Source organism: Mobula hypostoma, chromosome 1 (genome assembly GCF_963921235.1).
Source record: "Mobula hypostoma chromosome 1, sMobHyp1.1, whole genome shotgun sequence".
In the NCBI taxonomy this organism is placed as follows: Eukaryota; Metazoa; Chordata; class Chondrichthyes; order Myliobatiformes; family Myliobatidae; genus Mobula; species Mobula hypostoma.
In genome coordinates, this window is record NC_086097.1 from 126,968,780 (window position 1) to 126,985,923 (window position 17,144).

General features: G+C 45.1%; 1 protein-coding gene across 1 annotated transcript in view; it reads left to right on the plus strand.

The window, feature by feature from the left end:
- LOC134339989 (collagen alpha-1(XXI) chain-like) overlaps positions 1-17,144 on the plus strand; it is a 258,137-nt gene that overhangs the window by 125,148 nt on the left and 115,845 nt on the right. Inside the window, exons 12-13 of the mRNA XM_063036872.1 lie at positions 1,461-1,514; positions 1,614-1,667. Coding sequence (XP_062892942.1) covers positions 1,461-1,514; positions 1,614-1,667 — 108 coding nt within the window. The remainder of the gene's footprint in view (positions 1-1,460; positions 1,515-1,613; positions 1,668-17,144) is intronic.

Here is a 17,144-nt window from a genome sequence, read left to right on the forward strand (position 1 = left end):
TGGGACAGGAGGTTCGGGGAGAAAGACAAGGGGGGGGGAACCCAGAGGATGGGCAGGGGTATAGTTAGAGGGACAGAGGGAGAAAAAGGAGAGTGAGAGAAAGAATGTGTGTATAAAAATAAATAACGGATGGGGTACGAGGGGGAGGTGGGGCATTAGCGGAAGTTAGAGAAGTCAATGTTCATGCCATCAGGTTGGAGGCTACCTGGACGGAATATAAGGTGTTGTTCCTCCAACCTGAGTGTGGCTTCATCTTTACAGTAGAGGAGGCCGTGGGTAGACATGTCAGAATGGGAATGGGATGTGGAATTAAAATGTGTGGCCACTGGGAGATCCTGCTTTCTCTGGCGGACAGAGCGTAGGTGTTGAGCAAAGCGGTCTCCCAGTCTGCGTCGGGTCTTGCCAATATATAGAAGGCCACATCGGGAGCACCGGACGCAATATACGCATCGGGAGCACCGGACGTCTGGTGCTCCTGATGTGGCCTTCTATATATTGGCGAGACCCGACGCAGACTGGGAGACTACTTTGCTGAACACCTACGCTCTGTCCGCCAGAGAAAGCAAGGTCTCCCAGTGGCCACACATTTTAATTCCACATCCCATTCCCATTCTGACATGTCTACCCACAGCTTCCTCTACTGTAAAGATGAAGCCACACTCGGGTTGGAGGAACAACACCTTATATTCCGTCTGGGTAGCCTCCAACCTGATGGCATGAACATCGACTTCTCTAACTTCCGCTCATGCCCCACCTCCCCCTCGTACCCCATCCGTTATTTATTTTTATACACACATTCTTTCTCTCACTCTCCTTTTTCTCCCTCTGTCCCTCTGACTATACCCCTTGCCCATCCTCTGGGTTCCCCCCCCCATCTTTCTCCCTGGGCCTCCTGTCCCATGATCCCCTCATATCCCCTTTGCCAATCACCTGTCCAGCTCTTGGCTCCATCCCTCTCCCTCCTGTCTTCTCCTATCATTTTGGATCTCCCCCTCCCCCTCCCACTTTCAAATCTCTTACTAACTCTTCCTTCAGTTAGTCCTGACGAAGGGTCTTGGCCTGAAACGTCGACTGCACCTCTTCCTACAGATGCTGCTTGGCCTGCTGCGTTCACCAGCAACTTTGATGTGTGTTGCTTGTTTCAATCACAAGGCTTTGTTTATTAATCCCACATAAACTTTGCCCTAAATAAACCTCCCTATAGAACTAATTTCCAAATCCTTTCTGGCAAAGATCTCACAACAGGAACAGAGTGCTCCAGGCTGTTCACTTCAAGATCATGGCATCAACAATCATTCTTCATTAAAACGAAAATTGGGTCAGAAAGAGAGGAAAGATAGGAAATGAAAATTAGTCAAAACTGATGCTAGTTTAAAATGATTGGAGCTGGTAAAACACTAGCAGAATGAGTCTTTTGTGAAGAGAAACTCTGATGTTCCTTTTTCTATTTGTACTGTTAGGGTGAAAAAGGACAACAGGGTGTTCCAGGAGAACAGGGGCCTTCAGGCACAAAGGTATATCTTGAATGAAATATTTCAGTGATTCAAACCAACAATTTTGGGTTCAGATGCAAAACATTAATTTTGATTTGCTTCACACCGCAATTGTTTTAGGGAGCTGAAGGAGCAGTGGGACAAGATGGATTACCAGGAGTTCCTGGAAAAAAGGTAGGTACTTTCTGCTGTATTCCCAGTTTGGCCTTGTATAATTGTTGGATTGTAATGGTTTCCCAAGGTGCTTTATTGCTCAGAACAAAGTGATGGAAAGTTCAAGTCTTTGACAAAATACAATATGGCCGAATGCACCAAGGAGTGTGAAGAATGTAAGCCACATCCCACAGAGGTATGGTCCACCTTCCTTGAACCTGTTTCACCATTCAACCTGGCCATGACTGATCTAATCTTGGCCTCCTCTCCACTTTCCTGCATTTTCCCAGTGACTTTGACCATTCATTCACTAAAGTGGTATCTGCTGGTTACTTAGATAGGCTCTGGAATACAGAATGGGATCAACATTGGGCAGTTGGATACATGATACATTCCAAATCTCTCAGTCTCAGTATTTGAAAATAATATTAAATGTATCTTCCTGAAGTTTTTTGCAGGATCACGGAGTGTGAGCCAGTGCCCTTCATATATTGTTTACAAAATGCTTTTGCCATTCCTCAATTCATGACTCCAGTTCTATCTTCACTTTGTTTTGAAATATGAACTGAAATGAAGAAACTCTTTACAGATCCAGGACATTGTACTACGGACAGCGTGGTGCCATAGTTGGCAGCGCTAGTGAGTGGAGTTCATTCCTGACATCTGGAGCTGTCTGACTGGTGCTTGCAGGGTTCTTCCTGTGACCACAGAGGTCTCCTCCAGATGCCGTGGTTTCCTCTCACATCCCAAAGATATGTATATGGGTTGGTAGGTTAATTTGCCACTGTAAATGGACTCTACTGAGTATTTGAGTGTTAGAATATGTGGTGGCGGGGGGGGGGGGCTGCAGGGAGGGGGTGTCTGATAGGACTGTGGGGAGGATTAAAAGAAAAAGGATGAGTATAAAGTTTGTACAAATGGGTGGTTGATGATCAGTGTGACTTTGTTCATCTGAAGGCAGTTTCCTTGCTGTACCTTTTGATCGCTCTTAACCTACCCAAAGCAAGACATTGGCTTTGTTATTTTAATCATTGAAATGAGCTTCCTTTGTACGCACCATCCTATTCAAAATCACTGTTCTCAGTTATGATCCTCACTTCCAGCCCTCCCAGAGCTGAGGTCCACATTGGCCTCTTCTAGTCCAATTCCCACACTACTTGTGCTGGCCCAGCCTTGTTTTGGAACGTTGACAGTCTGCACACACTCTTGGAGAGCAGGTTAACATTTCATATAGGGTTCTGCTTCTGGCGCAGGCTTTGCCTGCAAAACCCCCTACAGAGCAAACAACTCCACTCTGTGTCCTTGTGGTTAGGAACATCAAATAAACACTGTTCATTTGCCAAGTTGTGGCAGTTGACATTCATCAGGTTGGAAGTAAAGCTGGGCGCTCATGTCAAATAAAATGTTTCCCAGGCAGTTGGTCAGCAGAGTGGTCTCCAGCTGGCTGCGTCATTAAATTCCAACTGAAAAGATGGATCTTATGATCTGTATACAGATACGTTGATGTATGACTTGTGTCCTTTCTGTTCAACATTACTGCTCTCGTTTTATAATTTATACTCCCAACCCTCACAATTCTGCAATGTTGTGGACTATCATAGTATCGTCTTGTTCCCAACCCACTGCAGGCACTCATTCCTTTGTACTGTGGCAGCACTGTCTCTTACTGCTGGGTGCAGCTTCAACAACCCTCAGGAAGGGCATTGTACTTCAAAGCAGCCCACTGATTTAGTAACCCACCCACCATCGTTGACATTCAGCCCCTATGTCACCATCGCACCATGGCTGCACAGTGTGCTGTCCACAAAAACATTGCTGTTTGTCACCTAGGCTACCTCAGCAGAATTTCCCTACCCATGACCTTTACCACTAAGGACAAGGGCAGCAGTTTAATAGGAAGATCACCAACCACAATTCCCCTTCAAGTCCTGGAACTTCCGCTACCCAAAACATTGTGGAAGCACCTTCACCTGAAGGACTGTAGCAATTTATGAAGACTGTTTGCCACACTCTTCTCCATGGTTCAGAGGTTCATGTTAATGTCAAGGAATGCATGCACAATACAACCCTGATACTCATCTTCACCAGATAGCCATGAAATACAGAAAACCCGAAACTTCCACCATCTCCAGTGGGCTCCCACCACCAAGCACGTCTCCCCTCCCCCTGCCCTCGCACTTTCTGCTTTCTGCAGGGATCACTCCCTACGTGACTCCCTTGTCCATTCGTCCCTTCCCACGGATCTCCCTCCTGACACTTATCCTTGCAAGCGGAACAAGTGCTACACCTGCCCCTATACTTCTTCCCTCACTACCATTCAGGGACCTAAACAGTCCTTCCAGGTGAGGTGATACTTCACCTGTGAGTCTGTTGGGGTTGTGTACTGTGTTCGGTGCTGCCGGTGTGGCCTCCTGTATATTGCTGAGACCCAACGTAGATTGGAAGACCGCTTCACCGAGCACCTGTGCTTTGTCCACCAGAAGAAACGGGATCTCCCAGTGGCTACCCATTTTAATTCCACTTCCCATTCCCATTCCGATATGTCCATCCATGGCCTCCTCCACTGTCGTGATGAGGCCACACTTAGGTTGGAGGAACAACACCTTGTGTACCATTTGGGTAGCCTCCAATCTGCTGGCATGAACACTGATCTCTCAAACTTCTGGTAATGTCCCCCACTCCCCCTCCTTCATCACTTCCCATCTCCTTTTCCCTCTCTCACCTTATATCATCACCCGCCCATCACCTCCCTCTGGTGCTCCTCCCCCCCTTTTCTTTCTTACATGGCCTTCTGTCTCTTTCACCAGTCAACTTCCCAGCTCTTCACTTCATCCCTTCCCCTCCCGGTTTCACCTATCACCTTGTGTTTTTCTCTCTCCCCCCCAACCCCACCTTTTAAATCTACTGTTCAGCCTTTTTTTCTCCAGTCCTGCTTAAGGGTTTTGGTCCGAATTGTCGACTGTTTACTCTTTTCCATAGATGCTGCCTGGCCTGCTGAGTTCCTTTTTGTGTGTTGAACTAGAACATTAGACCCCAGTTCCCCAACCCCTGCCTCACACAAAAAGTATCGTGTCGCCTACCCACCAATTGGCAACAAGAGTGGAACGCAGAAAACTGAAGGAAACCAATATAAATTACAGTCCAATAATCACATAAATCTCAATTTCAAAACATCCTCTTGTCAGCATTGAGGACAGCAGCCGCACAAACTCAGTCCTTCCGTAATTACAGCTTTGTAATAAATGCTGGTCTCAGAAGCCCCAGGAATCCCTGCAACAGGTGTGGTTTAAAGTGCAGTGATTAGAACAGGCCTTGATGAAAGGGATGTCATGAAGTATGATAGATTGCAATAAAACTCTGGTACTCTGGGCTGCTTGAGATGTGCTGGCTTGGCTTACTGTATGTTAGTTAATGCACCAAAATACTTTTAATTAGCAATTTTTAGGTTTTACTCAGTAATGTAATATATAACAATTCATTTCCCAGTGTCCTGTGGGGGCATATCTTATTCTGATTGCTGAAAGTCGCTTCCGTTGTGATTGGTTAGTTTAGAAACTGCAGCTGCTTTTCCCATTGGACAGCTGCCTGATGTCCAGTTTCCAATGTCCTGGGTATGTAAAATAGTACGTGAAAGGGGCTTGTTCTCTTCTTCCTTTGTTTAAGCCAAGACAATAGGGAAGGTTTGCTCTGTGTGCACTTTTAACTAAGTATATTTGTTGAATATTCAGATTTGTGGTGTCTGTAACTCGGGGAACATGAATGTTTGCTCAAATTTTTACTGTTTGTAAATAATTGATATACCTATTCTAAGTCGACGAATTTCCTGTCTCACTTGCCGTACCTGTGAACCTGATACAACATTACATCCGGTGAACTAGGTAAGATTAAAGAGGGCATGGAAACTGGGGCCCCTGTTAGCAAGCACAACAGCTAAGTCCGGGTAAGCGGAAAGACCACAGGAAGTATCGCCTGGTGAACCTGATGCAAAGTGTTGCAGTATCTGAATAGTCAGATAATGAATTATTGGGGTTTTAGCTGTAGCTGGGTCTGTCACCGCACATCACCTCATAAATGCTTTGTCTTCTAAGTTGCCGGATAAAGGATGCTCCTAACAGCAGTGGGACCTGTGAGATGTTAGTGAACAAGGCCAGCAGCAGACTATCCCCTTAATTCACAGTATTTCAGGACTGGGACTGGATTAGAGGAAAAGTGAGGAGGATAAACTGAGTCAAACCAGATACAAAAAGTGGTAACGGAAAGTGTGGAGGGAGGGGAGAGGGGAAAGCAATGTGAGCTTTCTGTGAGCTTTGCAGCCTTTTGCCCTGCTATATGATGAACTGAGACCGAGGCTCTGGGCCTACTCCAGCTGCTCTGGGTTCCTATGTATGGACTCAATTTGGTTCAGAATACTGTTGCTTGCTTTTATGATTTGCATGATCTGTGTTTCTTTTCCCTCTTTCTCTGTACATTGGGTGTTGGCCTTTTTTTAAGTGGGTTCTTTCAGGTTTCTTTGTGGCTGCCTGTAAGCAGACTAATCTCAAGGTTGTATAATTTATAGACACTTGGATTATAAATGTACTTTGAATTCTTTGATTCAGTAAAAGAAAACTATATAATTTTACATTTAGTAATGTTTATATATCAAAAAGATTATTTTGCATGCAAAAGTGAAGCTCAAAAGCTTTAAGCAGTCCTCTTCCTGTGTCAGTGAGTTTAATTAATATAACATCAACAATTATACTGTTAAAAAGACACCAGGGTCGATGCTGTTGTCGTTGGTAGAGCCATTGGCCTGCAGTTTTTTAGCGCGAGTTTTGGAAAAGAAAACAGCAAGATCAATCAGTTGACTGCATTCCTGCAATCTTTGAGTGCTTGGCACTTGGGAAGGTTAGGTTTAAGTGGAGTGGCCATTGTTGGAGTGGATCAGTGTTAGTGGCTTTGGCTGAAGAGGCTTAAGTGAGGAGAGGCAAAGGCTGAGGTAGGTTTCTGGTAAGTTTCCTTCTTTCTCTGTCTTTCACTGGCCGGTGGTGTAGTGAGAATGGGCTAGGGACAGCAGTGTGTTCTTCATGTAGGATTTGGGAGTTCTGGGAGACCTCCAGTCTCCCTGATAACTAGATCCAGCTGCAGCTCCTTACAAGCAGTAAGGAGGCACAATGAGGAACAGATGGGGAAGCAAAATGTGGATGGGTGCAAAAGGAACAGGGTTGTGGTCATGGGTGATTTCAGCTTCCCTAACATTGATTGGTACCTCCTTTGTGCAAAAGGTTTAGATGGAGTGGAATTTGTTTAGTGTGTCCAAGTAGCTTTTCAGCCGCAATATATAGACAGGCAGGCCGACTGCAGGAAAGGCCTTACTGGATCTGGTGCTAAGCAATGAACCATGTCCAGTGTCAGATCTCTCAGTGGATGAGCATTTCAGAGACAGTGACCATAACTATCTGACCTTTACTACAGCCTTGGAACAGACTATGTAGGACAGTATTTAAGACCATAAGGCATAGGAGCAGAATTAGGCCATTTGGCCCATTGAGTGTGCTCCAGCATTCCATCATAGCTGATTTATTATCCTTCTCAATTCCATCCTCCTGACTTCTCCCCATAACCTTTGATGCACTGACTAATCAAGAACCTATCAACTTCTGCTTTAAATATACTGATTGACTTGGCTTCCGCAGCTGTTTGTGGCACTGAATTCCACAAATTCAGTACCATCTGGCTAAAGAAATTCCTCAATGTCTCTGTTCTAAATGGACATCCCTCTATTCTGAGGCTGTGCCCTCGGTCCTATACTTCTGCCACAGAAGGAAACATCCTCCTCACATTCACCCTATTCAGACCTTTCAATACTTGATAGATTTCAATGAGATCCCCCTTCACTCTTCTAAACAACCGTGAGTACAGACCCAAAGCCATCAAACGCACCTCATACATTAACCCATTCATTCCTGAAATCATTCTTGTGAACCATCTTGGGTCCCTCTCCAATGGCAACACATCTTTTCTTAGGTGAGGGGCCCAAAACTCCATGTGGGGTCTGACCAATGCCTTATAAAGTCTCAGCATTATATTCTTGTTTTTATATTCTGGTCCTTTTGAAATGAATTCTAACATTCCATTTGCCTTCCTCACCACCAACTCAACCTGCAAGTTAACCTTTAGGAAGACTTGCACGAGGACCCCCAAGTCTCTTTGCAACTCTGAGTTTTGAATTTTCTCCCTATTTAGAAAGTAGACTCTGCTGGGTCTCAATACCACCCTCAGCAACTGGATACTGGACTCCTTAATAGTAAGGCCACAGTCAGCCCATGTAGGCAGCAGTGCCCCTCATCCCACTACACCAAGCATTGGCACTCCCTGTGTCGCAGGATCCAGCTCAAACCATGTCATCAAGTTTGCGGATGACACAACAGTGGTTGGCCTTATCAAGAACGATGATGAGATTAAGTATAGAGGAAGTGAAGCGGCTGGTGGATTGGTGTGCAAAGAACAGTCTAATCCTGAGCATGGAGAAGATAAAGGAAATCATTGTGGGCTTCAGGAAGGTGCAGATGAGCCTTCCGCCTCTGTGAATACTGACTCCTCCCTAGGAAGAGTTAAGAGCACAATGGTGCCTGGGAATTCACATCATGGATGACCTCACCTGGTCCCTTAATATCACCTCCCGAAACAAGAAGGCAGAGCAGTGCCTCCACTTCCAAAGAAGGTTGAGGCAAGCAAGACTCCTCCCTCTACCCCCAGCCCCTACATCTTAACTGCATTTTACAGGAGCACCATTGAGAGCATCCTGATAAGTTGCATCTCCATCTGGTATGGGAGCAGTCGAGCATCGGATCAGAAATCCCTACAAAGGACTGTGAGAACAGCTGAGGGGATCATAGGGGTTTCCCTACCATCCATTGGGGACATTTAACAGGAGTGCTGCAAACGCAGGACCATAGAATTATCAAGGATACCATCCATCCATCCATCCATCCGGCATCCTCTTTGATTCTCTACCATCAGGCAGGAGGACATGATGCATAAAAACAAGAATGGTCAGGATGAGAAAAAGTTTCTTCCCCAAGGCCATTAGGCTTCTGACCTCCCTGCTGTGTTGTATTTGAAGTGTCACTGGTTAGTCCTGTTCTGTACCTTACAATATTTAATGTTAATGCACTTTAGTTTGTTATTTATGTGTGACTCATCTGTAGATTTTATCCCTACCTTCACAAGTTATCGTGTGTTGTATGTGTTATGTGTTCTTCTGTGCTTTACATCCTGGTTCAGAGAAATGTTGTCTTGTTTCTATATATTATGTTTTTATATCTTATATACATGTATGTAGTTAAATGATAATAAACTTGGCTGGATGTGACTTGACCACTGATGTCAGACTAACCTGCCTATAACTTCATTTCTTCTGCCTCCCTCCCTTCTTGAAGAGTGGAGTGATATTTGCAACTTCCAATCCTCCAGAACCATTCCAGAATCTAATGATTCTTGAAAATTGTTACTCTACTGCCACAATCTCTTCAGCTTCTTTCAGATCTCTAGGATGTACCCCATAGTCCAGGTGATTTATCTACCTTCAGACCTATCATCTTCCCAAGCACCTTCTCCCTAGTTATAGCAACAACACTCACTTCTGACCCCTGACACTCTCAAATTTCTAGCATACTGCTAGTGTCTTCCACATTGAAGACTGACGCAAAATGCTTATTAAGTTCATCTTCCATTTCATAGTCCCTATTACTGCCTCTCTGGTGTAATGTTCCAATGGTCCAATATCCACTTTGGCCTCTCTTCTGTTCTTTATATAAGCTGAAAAAACTTCTGGTGCCCTCTTTTATATTATTGGCTAGCTTGTCTTCATATCTTGTCTTTTCTCTCTTATGGCTTTTTAGTTGCCCTCTGTTTCTCCAAGCTTCCCAATCCTCTAACTTCCTGCTAACTTTTGCTATATTATATGACCTCTCTTTTGCTTTTGTGCTGTCTTTGACTTCCCTTGTCAGCCAAGGTTGCCTCATTCTTCCTTTAGAATACTTCTTCATCTTTGGGATGTATCTAATCTGCACCTTCTGAATTGCTCCTAGAAACTCCAGCAATTGCCTTTCAGCCGTCATCCCTGCTAGTTTCCCCTTCTTTGGCCAGCTCCTTACTCATGCCTTTGTAGTTCCCATTATTCCACGGTAATACTGATCTTAGTCCAAGTGTATTTTTAACTCTTTTGTTCTGGACACCAGTGACTACCAGGAATAGTCTGGTGACAACGTGGAGAGACAGCGGACAGCCAGGGAAGACTGGCACCGGGGGGTGTCAGGATTGGCAGTCCAGGCACCAGCTCAGAAGAGCACCCACCTCTTGAAGCTTCTAGTTTATACGGGGAAACATACCCTCGGGGTCCTCCGAGAGGGAGGGAGAATGATGGACCCAATCGGACGGATACAGTTAATTACAGGGAACGACTACGACCAAGAGCTAGGATAAGAGGCTCTGAGTGTCCAGTGTGTTGGTGTGGGAGAGCGTTTTCCAGCATTAAAGGTGTACGAATCCACCAAGCAAAGTTGAGGTGCTATTCCATCCCAGTGGATGAAGATGAGATTACTTCACCAAGCATAGGTGATGTGGTCTTTTCAACCACTGATTCACAAGCCACAGCAATTCGCTCTGGAGAGAGGCATCATACTCCAGGTCAGATGAGAGATAACCCAGGTCAGGTTTCAGACCACAGTACCCAGGTAGATCCTTCGCATGATGGCGGTGGTGAGGAGGTAGGGAAGAAGAGAAAGGTCAAGTGGCCAGCAATGGCAGATGAGAAGGCTTGACGTGTATTTGATGAGGATATCAGTATGATGTTGGAGAACACTCTCAGGGGAACACCAAAGAGGAAGTTGGAAGTGATGGGCAATATGATTTTCGATGTTGGAAAGTACAGGTTTGGTTTGGTTGAGTTGAAGAAAGCAAAGCCTACACAGCAACCAAGCAGGCACCAGAAGGAGATTAGTAGGTTGAGGAGAGAGCTTAGATTGTTGAGACTGAGGTGGAAGGTAGCAAGTGAGGGTGACAAGCCAGGGCTTGCTGATCTCCGAGAGCATTTTCGATTAAAGTTAGCATCACTCTGTCGTGCAGAGTCACAACGTCAAAAGAGAAAGAAGAGAGAGAAGGCAAGAAAGTCGTTCTTTGAGAACCCTCATGAGTTCACAAAGAAACTGTTTGAACAAAGTAAGAGTGGGCAGCTTAACATCTCTCAACAAGAACTTGAGGATCACCTGGCAAGCACTTACTCTAACGAACAGCGGGAGGCTCCTTTGCTTGACATTTCAGGGCTTGTGAAGCCTACCAAGCCAGGAGTGAAGTTCAATCTGTCAGAACCCAAACTGGCAGAAGTCGAACGGTTCATCAGAAAGGCAAGGTCAGGCTCAGTGCCAGGACCTAATGGAGTGCCGTATAACGTGTTCAAGAAGTGTGAACAGCTGAGAAAATACTTGTGGAGATTGTTAAAGGTGGTGTGGAGACAAGGTGTTGTTCCTTTGTCATGGAGTGAGGCTGAAGGAGAAAACATCCCGAAGGAAGAGAATTCTTCTATATTGAATCAGTTCCAACCAATTTCACTCCTGAATGTAGAGGGGAAGATTATGTTTGGCTTTCTGGCAGAAAGAATATCTTCATTTGTGATAGAGAATGGATTAGTAAATACATCTGTGCAGAAGGCAGGAATACCAGGCTTCCCGGGATGCCTTGAACATTCTAGTATGATATGGCATACCGTCCAGGAGTCAAAAAGGTTGAGAATAAATCTGGCTGTAGTTTGGCTTGATCTGGCAAATGCATATGGTTCTGTTCCCCATGTCCTGATTGAGTTTGCGATGGAATTCCTATGGATTCCTGCTAAGGTGAGGAACTTGGTTATGCAGTCCTGCAACGATTTCCGGATGAGGTTTTCCACTCAGCAGTTTACAACTAGGAGGCAGAGCTTGGATGTTGGAATCCCAATGGGATGTGCGATTTCACCCATCCTTTTTGTGTTAGCCGTGGAGGTCATTGTGAGGGCTGCAGAATCAGTGGGACCAGGTGTCGCACTTGATGGCGGAGGGGAGTTACCACCAATACGAGCGTTCATGGACGATCTCACCCTTTTGGGTCCCAGCACAGAGGCAGTGGAAAATGTACTAGCTAGACTCAAGGAGCTCATGGATTGGGGAAGAATGAAGTTCAAGACCAAGAAGTCAAGGAGCCTTGTTCTCAGGAGAGGAAAGCTGGTTGACTTTCATTTCACCCTTTGTGGAGAGGAGATTCCATCCATTCAGGACCAACCAGTTAAGAGCCTTGTGCGATGGTACACAGAGGAGCTGAGAGACACCAAGAGGGTTCAAGAGACAGGAGAACAGATCAATAGAGGTCTGATGTCTGTTGACAAGTGTGGCTTGCCTGGCAAGTTGAAGTTGTGGTGCTTGCAGTATGGACTGATGCCATGGATAATGTGGCCACTAACTGTCTATGAGGTGGCAATGTCCCATGTTGAGGCAATGGAATGGAAGATCAACAAGTATGTGAAGAAGTGGCTTGGAGTACCGAGCAGCCTCACCAATGTTGCAATCCACAGTAGCCAGACAAAGCTTACCATCCCAGTGCAATCCCTCATTGAAGAGGTCAAGGTTGCCAAGGTAAGATCATTCTTGATGCTTTGAGACTCAAAAGACCCTGTCATCAAGAATACCCAGCCAGATGTGAGATCAGACAGGAAGTGGTCAGCCCGTGTAGCAGTTGATGAGGCAGAGTCTAGACTGAAGCACAAAGAGACGGTTGGGACTATCCAGTTAGGCCACCAGGGACTTGGGTGGACAACCCACAAGTGGTGGTCATCTTCTACAGGTAAGGAGTGCCGTGAGCTTGTAACACAAGAAATACGAGAGGTAGAAGAGGAGAAGAGGTTAGCTAAAACAGCTGGCCTGGCCAAACAAGGGGCTTGGACTTGGTGGGAAAGTGTTGAACAACGACATCTATCTTGGAATGTTCTGTGGCAGATGGAACCGCTCCGTATTTCTGTTCTATGCAGAGCAGCGTACGATCTGCTCCAAACACCTGCCAACCTCAGCACCTGGTATGAAGGTAAGACAGGCAGGTGTGCTGCTTGTGGCGAGAAGGGAACACTTCAACATATTTTGAGTGCATGCAGAGTCAATCTTTCCAGCGGCATATACATATGGAGACATAACAACTTTCTCAAAGTTGTAACAGAAGCGGTTGAGCAGAGAGTACTGCAGCACAACTTATCTCAAACCCCATGCTGCACAGAACATCGCATATTATTTGTGAAAGAAGGCTCCAAGTCAAGGGTGTACAGCGCAGGCTCACGATCAAGCATACTTTCTTCAGCCAATGATTGGTGTGTCAAGGCCGACCTGGATGGGAAAGGCAGTTTCCCGGAGCAAATAGCTTTCACCACATTGCGTCCAGATATATTTGTATGGTCTAACACCAGTAGAGAAGTGGTTATTGGTGAACTCACAGTCCCCTGGGAAGACAACATCGATGAAGCCCATGAGCGCAAGTTAACCAAGTATGGAGAATTAAGATCAGAGTGCAGAGACAGAGGGTGGAAGGTCTCATGCTATCCATTTGAAGTAGGCTGCCGTGGGTTTATTGCGTTCACTCTCCAGAAGTGGCTGCGTGACCTTGGCTTCACTAGAAGAGAGATCAAGTCAACCAGCAGGGCTGTAGCTGAGGCAGCAGAGAAAGGATCAGCATGGATGTGGACCAAGTATGTCCAGAGGGGCAGATAGTCAGACAGTGTATACATATCTTGCAAACCCTTCAATAGTTGCATAGACACCTGAAGAGCAGACTATCTGTTGGATGGAAGTGACTGATAGTGGCAGATGCCAAGTTTTTAAGCTCACCAGGGGGAGGTGGTGCTTTAGCACTGCTGGCCCACCACCTCGAGGGAGTCTTGATCATAAGCGGGCTGAAACTCCTGAAGACAGGTGGCGGATCAACTGATGATCCCACTGGTGATAGCACAGGACAGTTAACATGTTAGTCCAAGTGTATTTTTAACTCTAAGTTTGACTTTATCTTCTCTCTCTCAAGTTGCAGGGTGAATTCCAATACACATTGTAAGGTTTCCTTTACCTTAAGTTCCCTAATCAAATCTGGTTCATTACACAACATGCAATCCAGAATTGCCATCTCATAGGTATTCTTCAAATTCCCTCTCTTGGCATCCAGCACCAACCTGATTTTCCCAGTCTACCTGCATATTGAAATCCTCATGATTATCCTAGCATTGTTGTGTTTATATGCCTTTTCTATCTCCCCTTGTAATTTGTAGCCCATTTCCTGGCTACTGTTCAAGGGGCCTGTATATACTGTAACTCCCATCTGTGTCTTTTTACCCTCGCAGTTTCTACCCACAAAGAGACTACAGTACCTCTTCCAATCCCATGTCACCTCTTTCCAAGAGTTTGATTTCAATTTTTTTGCTAACAGAGCCACTCTATTTCCTCTGCCTACCTGTCTGTCCTTTCAATACAATGTGTATCACTGGATGTTAAACTCCCTACTATGATCTTTCAACCACTATTCAGTATTGCCCAAAACATTGTACCTGCCAATCTCTAACAGAGCTCTCAGATACCTTATTCCATATACTGTTTGCATTCAAATATAACACCTTCACTCCTGTATTCATCAACTTTTCCCCCCATATTGCACTTTATCTCATCCCATTTACTGCAGTGTTGCCCTATCATCTGCCTTCCTCACAGTCTGATTACACACTGCATATGTATGTATACCATCTGCCCCATCCTCAGCCCTATCATTCTGGTTCCCATTTCCCTGCAAAATTAGTTTAAACCCTTGCCAAAAGCTTTTACAAACCAGCCTGCAAAGAAAATTTCCACCTTGTGTTCAGGTGTGACCTATTCTTTTTGTACTTCCAGTTCCTTAGGGTTGTTTTAGTCACTGGCTACCTATTCCCTTTCTCTCTCCTCACAATCACGTGGTTACCTGTCTTCTGCAACTTAGGGTTGACTACACCCTGTTGTTCCTATCTATTCTCATTCTTCTACATGAGACAAAGGTCATTGAGCTGCACCTCCAATTCCTTAAAATGGTCTCTAAGGAGCTAATTTAATTGTGGGAGTGGAATTATGACACTATTAGGCAGGAACTTGGGAGCTTAATTCAGGAACGTTGTACTCAGGGAAATTCACAATGGAAATGTGAACATTGTTTAGGAAGCATTTGCATGGGGTTCTTTATAAGTTTATCCTATTGAGACAGGGGAAGGTTGATAGGGTACAAGAAGAAGAAGGAAGCTTAAATAAGGTTCAGAAAGCAAGGATCAGGCAGGGCTCTAGATAATTACAAAGTAGCCAGGGAGGAGCTGAAGAATGGATTAGGAGAGAAGCCCTTGACGAGTAGAATTAAGGAAAACCCCAAGGTGTTCTACACGTGTGAAGAAGAGGAGGATGACTAGACTGACGATAGGATTGATCGGGGATAGAAGAGGAAATGTTCCTGAAGTCGATGGAGATATGGGAGGTCCTTAATGAATACCTTGCTCCAGTATTCACCAGTGAGAGGGATATTGATGATTGTGAGGGTAGCGCAAAATCAACTGATAGATTGGAACACCTTGACATTAAGAAAGAAGACCAGCATGAACTTTTGAAAAACATTAGGCTAGATGACTCCCCAGTGCTGATAGGATATACCCCAGGTTACTACGGCAAGCAGGGGAAGAGATTACTATGCCTTTGGCAATTATCTTTGCACCCCTACTGTCTTCAGAGATTTGTTCTGGAACCCCTGCACTTTGTGATTTTTATAAATGACTTGGATGAGGAATTGGAAGAGTTGGTTAGTAAGTTTGCAGGTGATATGAAGGTTGTGGAAATTGTGAGTAGGATAGAAAGTTGTCATAGGATACAGTGGGATGGATATTGACGGGCTGCAGAGCGGGTCTGAGAGGTGGCAGATGGAGTTCAATCTGAAGAAATATGAAGTGATTCATTTTGAAAGATCAAATTTGAAGGCAGAATACACGGTTAATGACATGATTCTTGGAATCCACGTCTACAGATCTCTCAAAGTCGCCACACAGGTTGATAGGGTGATTAACAAGGTAAGCGGTATGTTTGCCTTCATTAGTCAGGGGATTGAGTTCAAGGCCGCGAAGTAATGTTGCAGCTCTGTAAAACCCTGGTTAGACCACTCTTGAATTATTGTGTTCAATAATCCAACGTAGATTGGGAGACGCTTCACCAAGCATCTACGTTCCGTCGGCCAGAACAAGCGGGATCTGCCAGTGGCCAGCCATTTTAATCTCATTCCCATTCTGATATGTTCATCCATGGCCTCCACTGTCAGGATAAGGCCACACTTCGGTTGAAGGAACAACACCTTATATTCTGTTTGGGTAGCCTCCAACCTGATGGCATGAACATCAATTTCTCAAACTTCCAGTAATGCCTCCACCCCACACTTCTCCATTTCCCTTCCCCTTGTCCCTGTCTCTTGTTATCTCCTTGCCTGCCCATCGCCTCCCTCTGGTGCTTCTCCCGCGCCCCCCCTTCTTCTTTCTTCCATGGCCTTCTGTCTCTTTCACCGATCAATTTCCCAGCTCCTTGCTTTATCCCTCCCCCTCCAAGTTTCATCTATCGCCTGGTGTTTCTCTCTCCCATCCCCACACCTTTCAAATCTACTCCTCAGCTTTTTTTCTCCAGTCCTGCTGAAGGATTTCAGCCCGAAACATTGACTGTACTCTTTTCCATAGATGCTGCCTGGCCTGCTGAATTCCTCCAGCATTTTATGTGTGTTATTGTGCTCAGTTGTGGTTGCCTCATTATAGGAACGATGTAGAGGCTTTAGAGAGGGTGCAGATGAGATTTCCCAGGATGATGCTCAGATTAGAGAGCATGTCTTGTGAGGATCGGTTGATTGAGCTGAGGCTTTTCTCTTTGCAGTGAAAGAGGGTGAAAGGGCACTTAATAGAGGTATACAAGGTGAAAAGATTGACTTTCCCAGGATGGAAATGGCAAATATGAGGAGGCATAATTTTTAGGTGGTTGGTGGAAAGTATAGAGGGGATGTCAAAGTAAGTTCTTTACACAGGGTGATGAGTGTATGAAACACATTGTCAGGGATGGTGATAAAGGCAGATACATTAGAGACATTTAAGAAACTTCTAGAGAGATCCATGGATGATAGAAAATTGGAGGACTGTGTAGAAATGAATGAATGATTAGATTGATTTAAGAGTAGATTAAAAGGTTGGCACAATATTGTGGGCTGAATTGTCTGTACTGTGCTGCAATGTTCTATGCTCTAAAACCAGATTGCTGTGTGTTCCAAACAGAGATGCAATTATGGCAAATTCTACAAAACTATAGGGAAGCTGAGGGTGAATGTCATTTGTGCCAATTTTCATCTCGATGTAGCTCTCCTTCCCTTGAGCTTGCTTCCCAGTTTGCATATCAATAGAGAGCTACTTGAAATTGGTGTTTTTTGAGA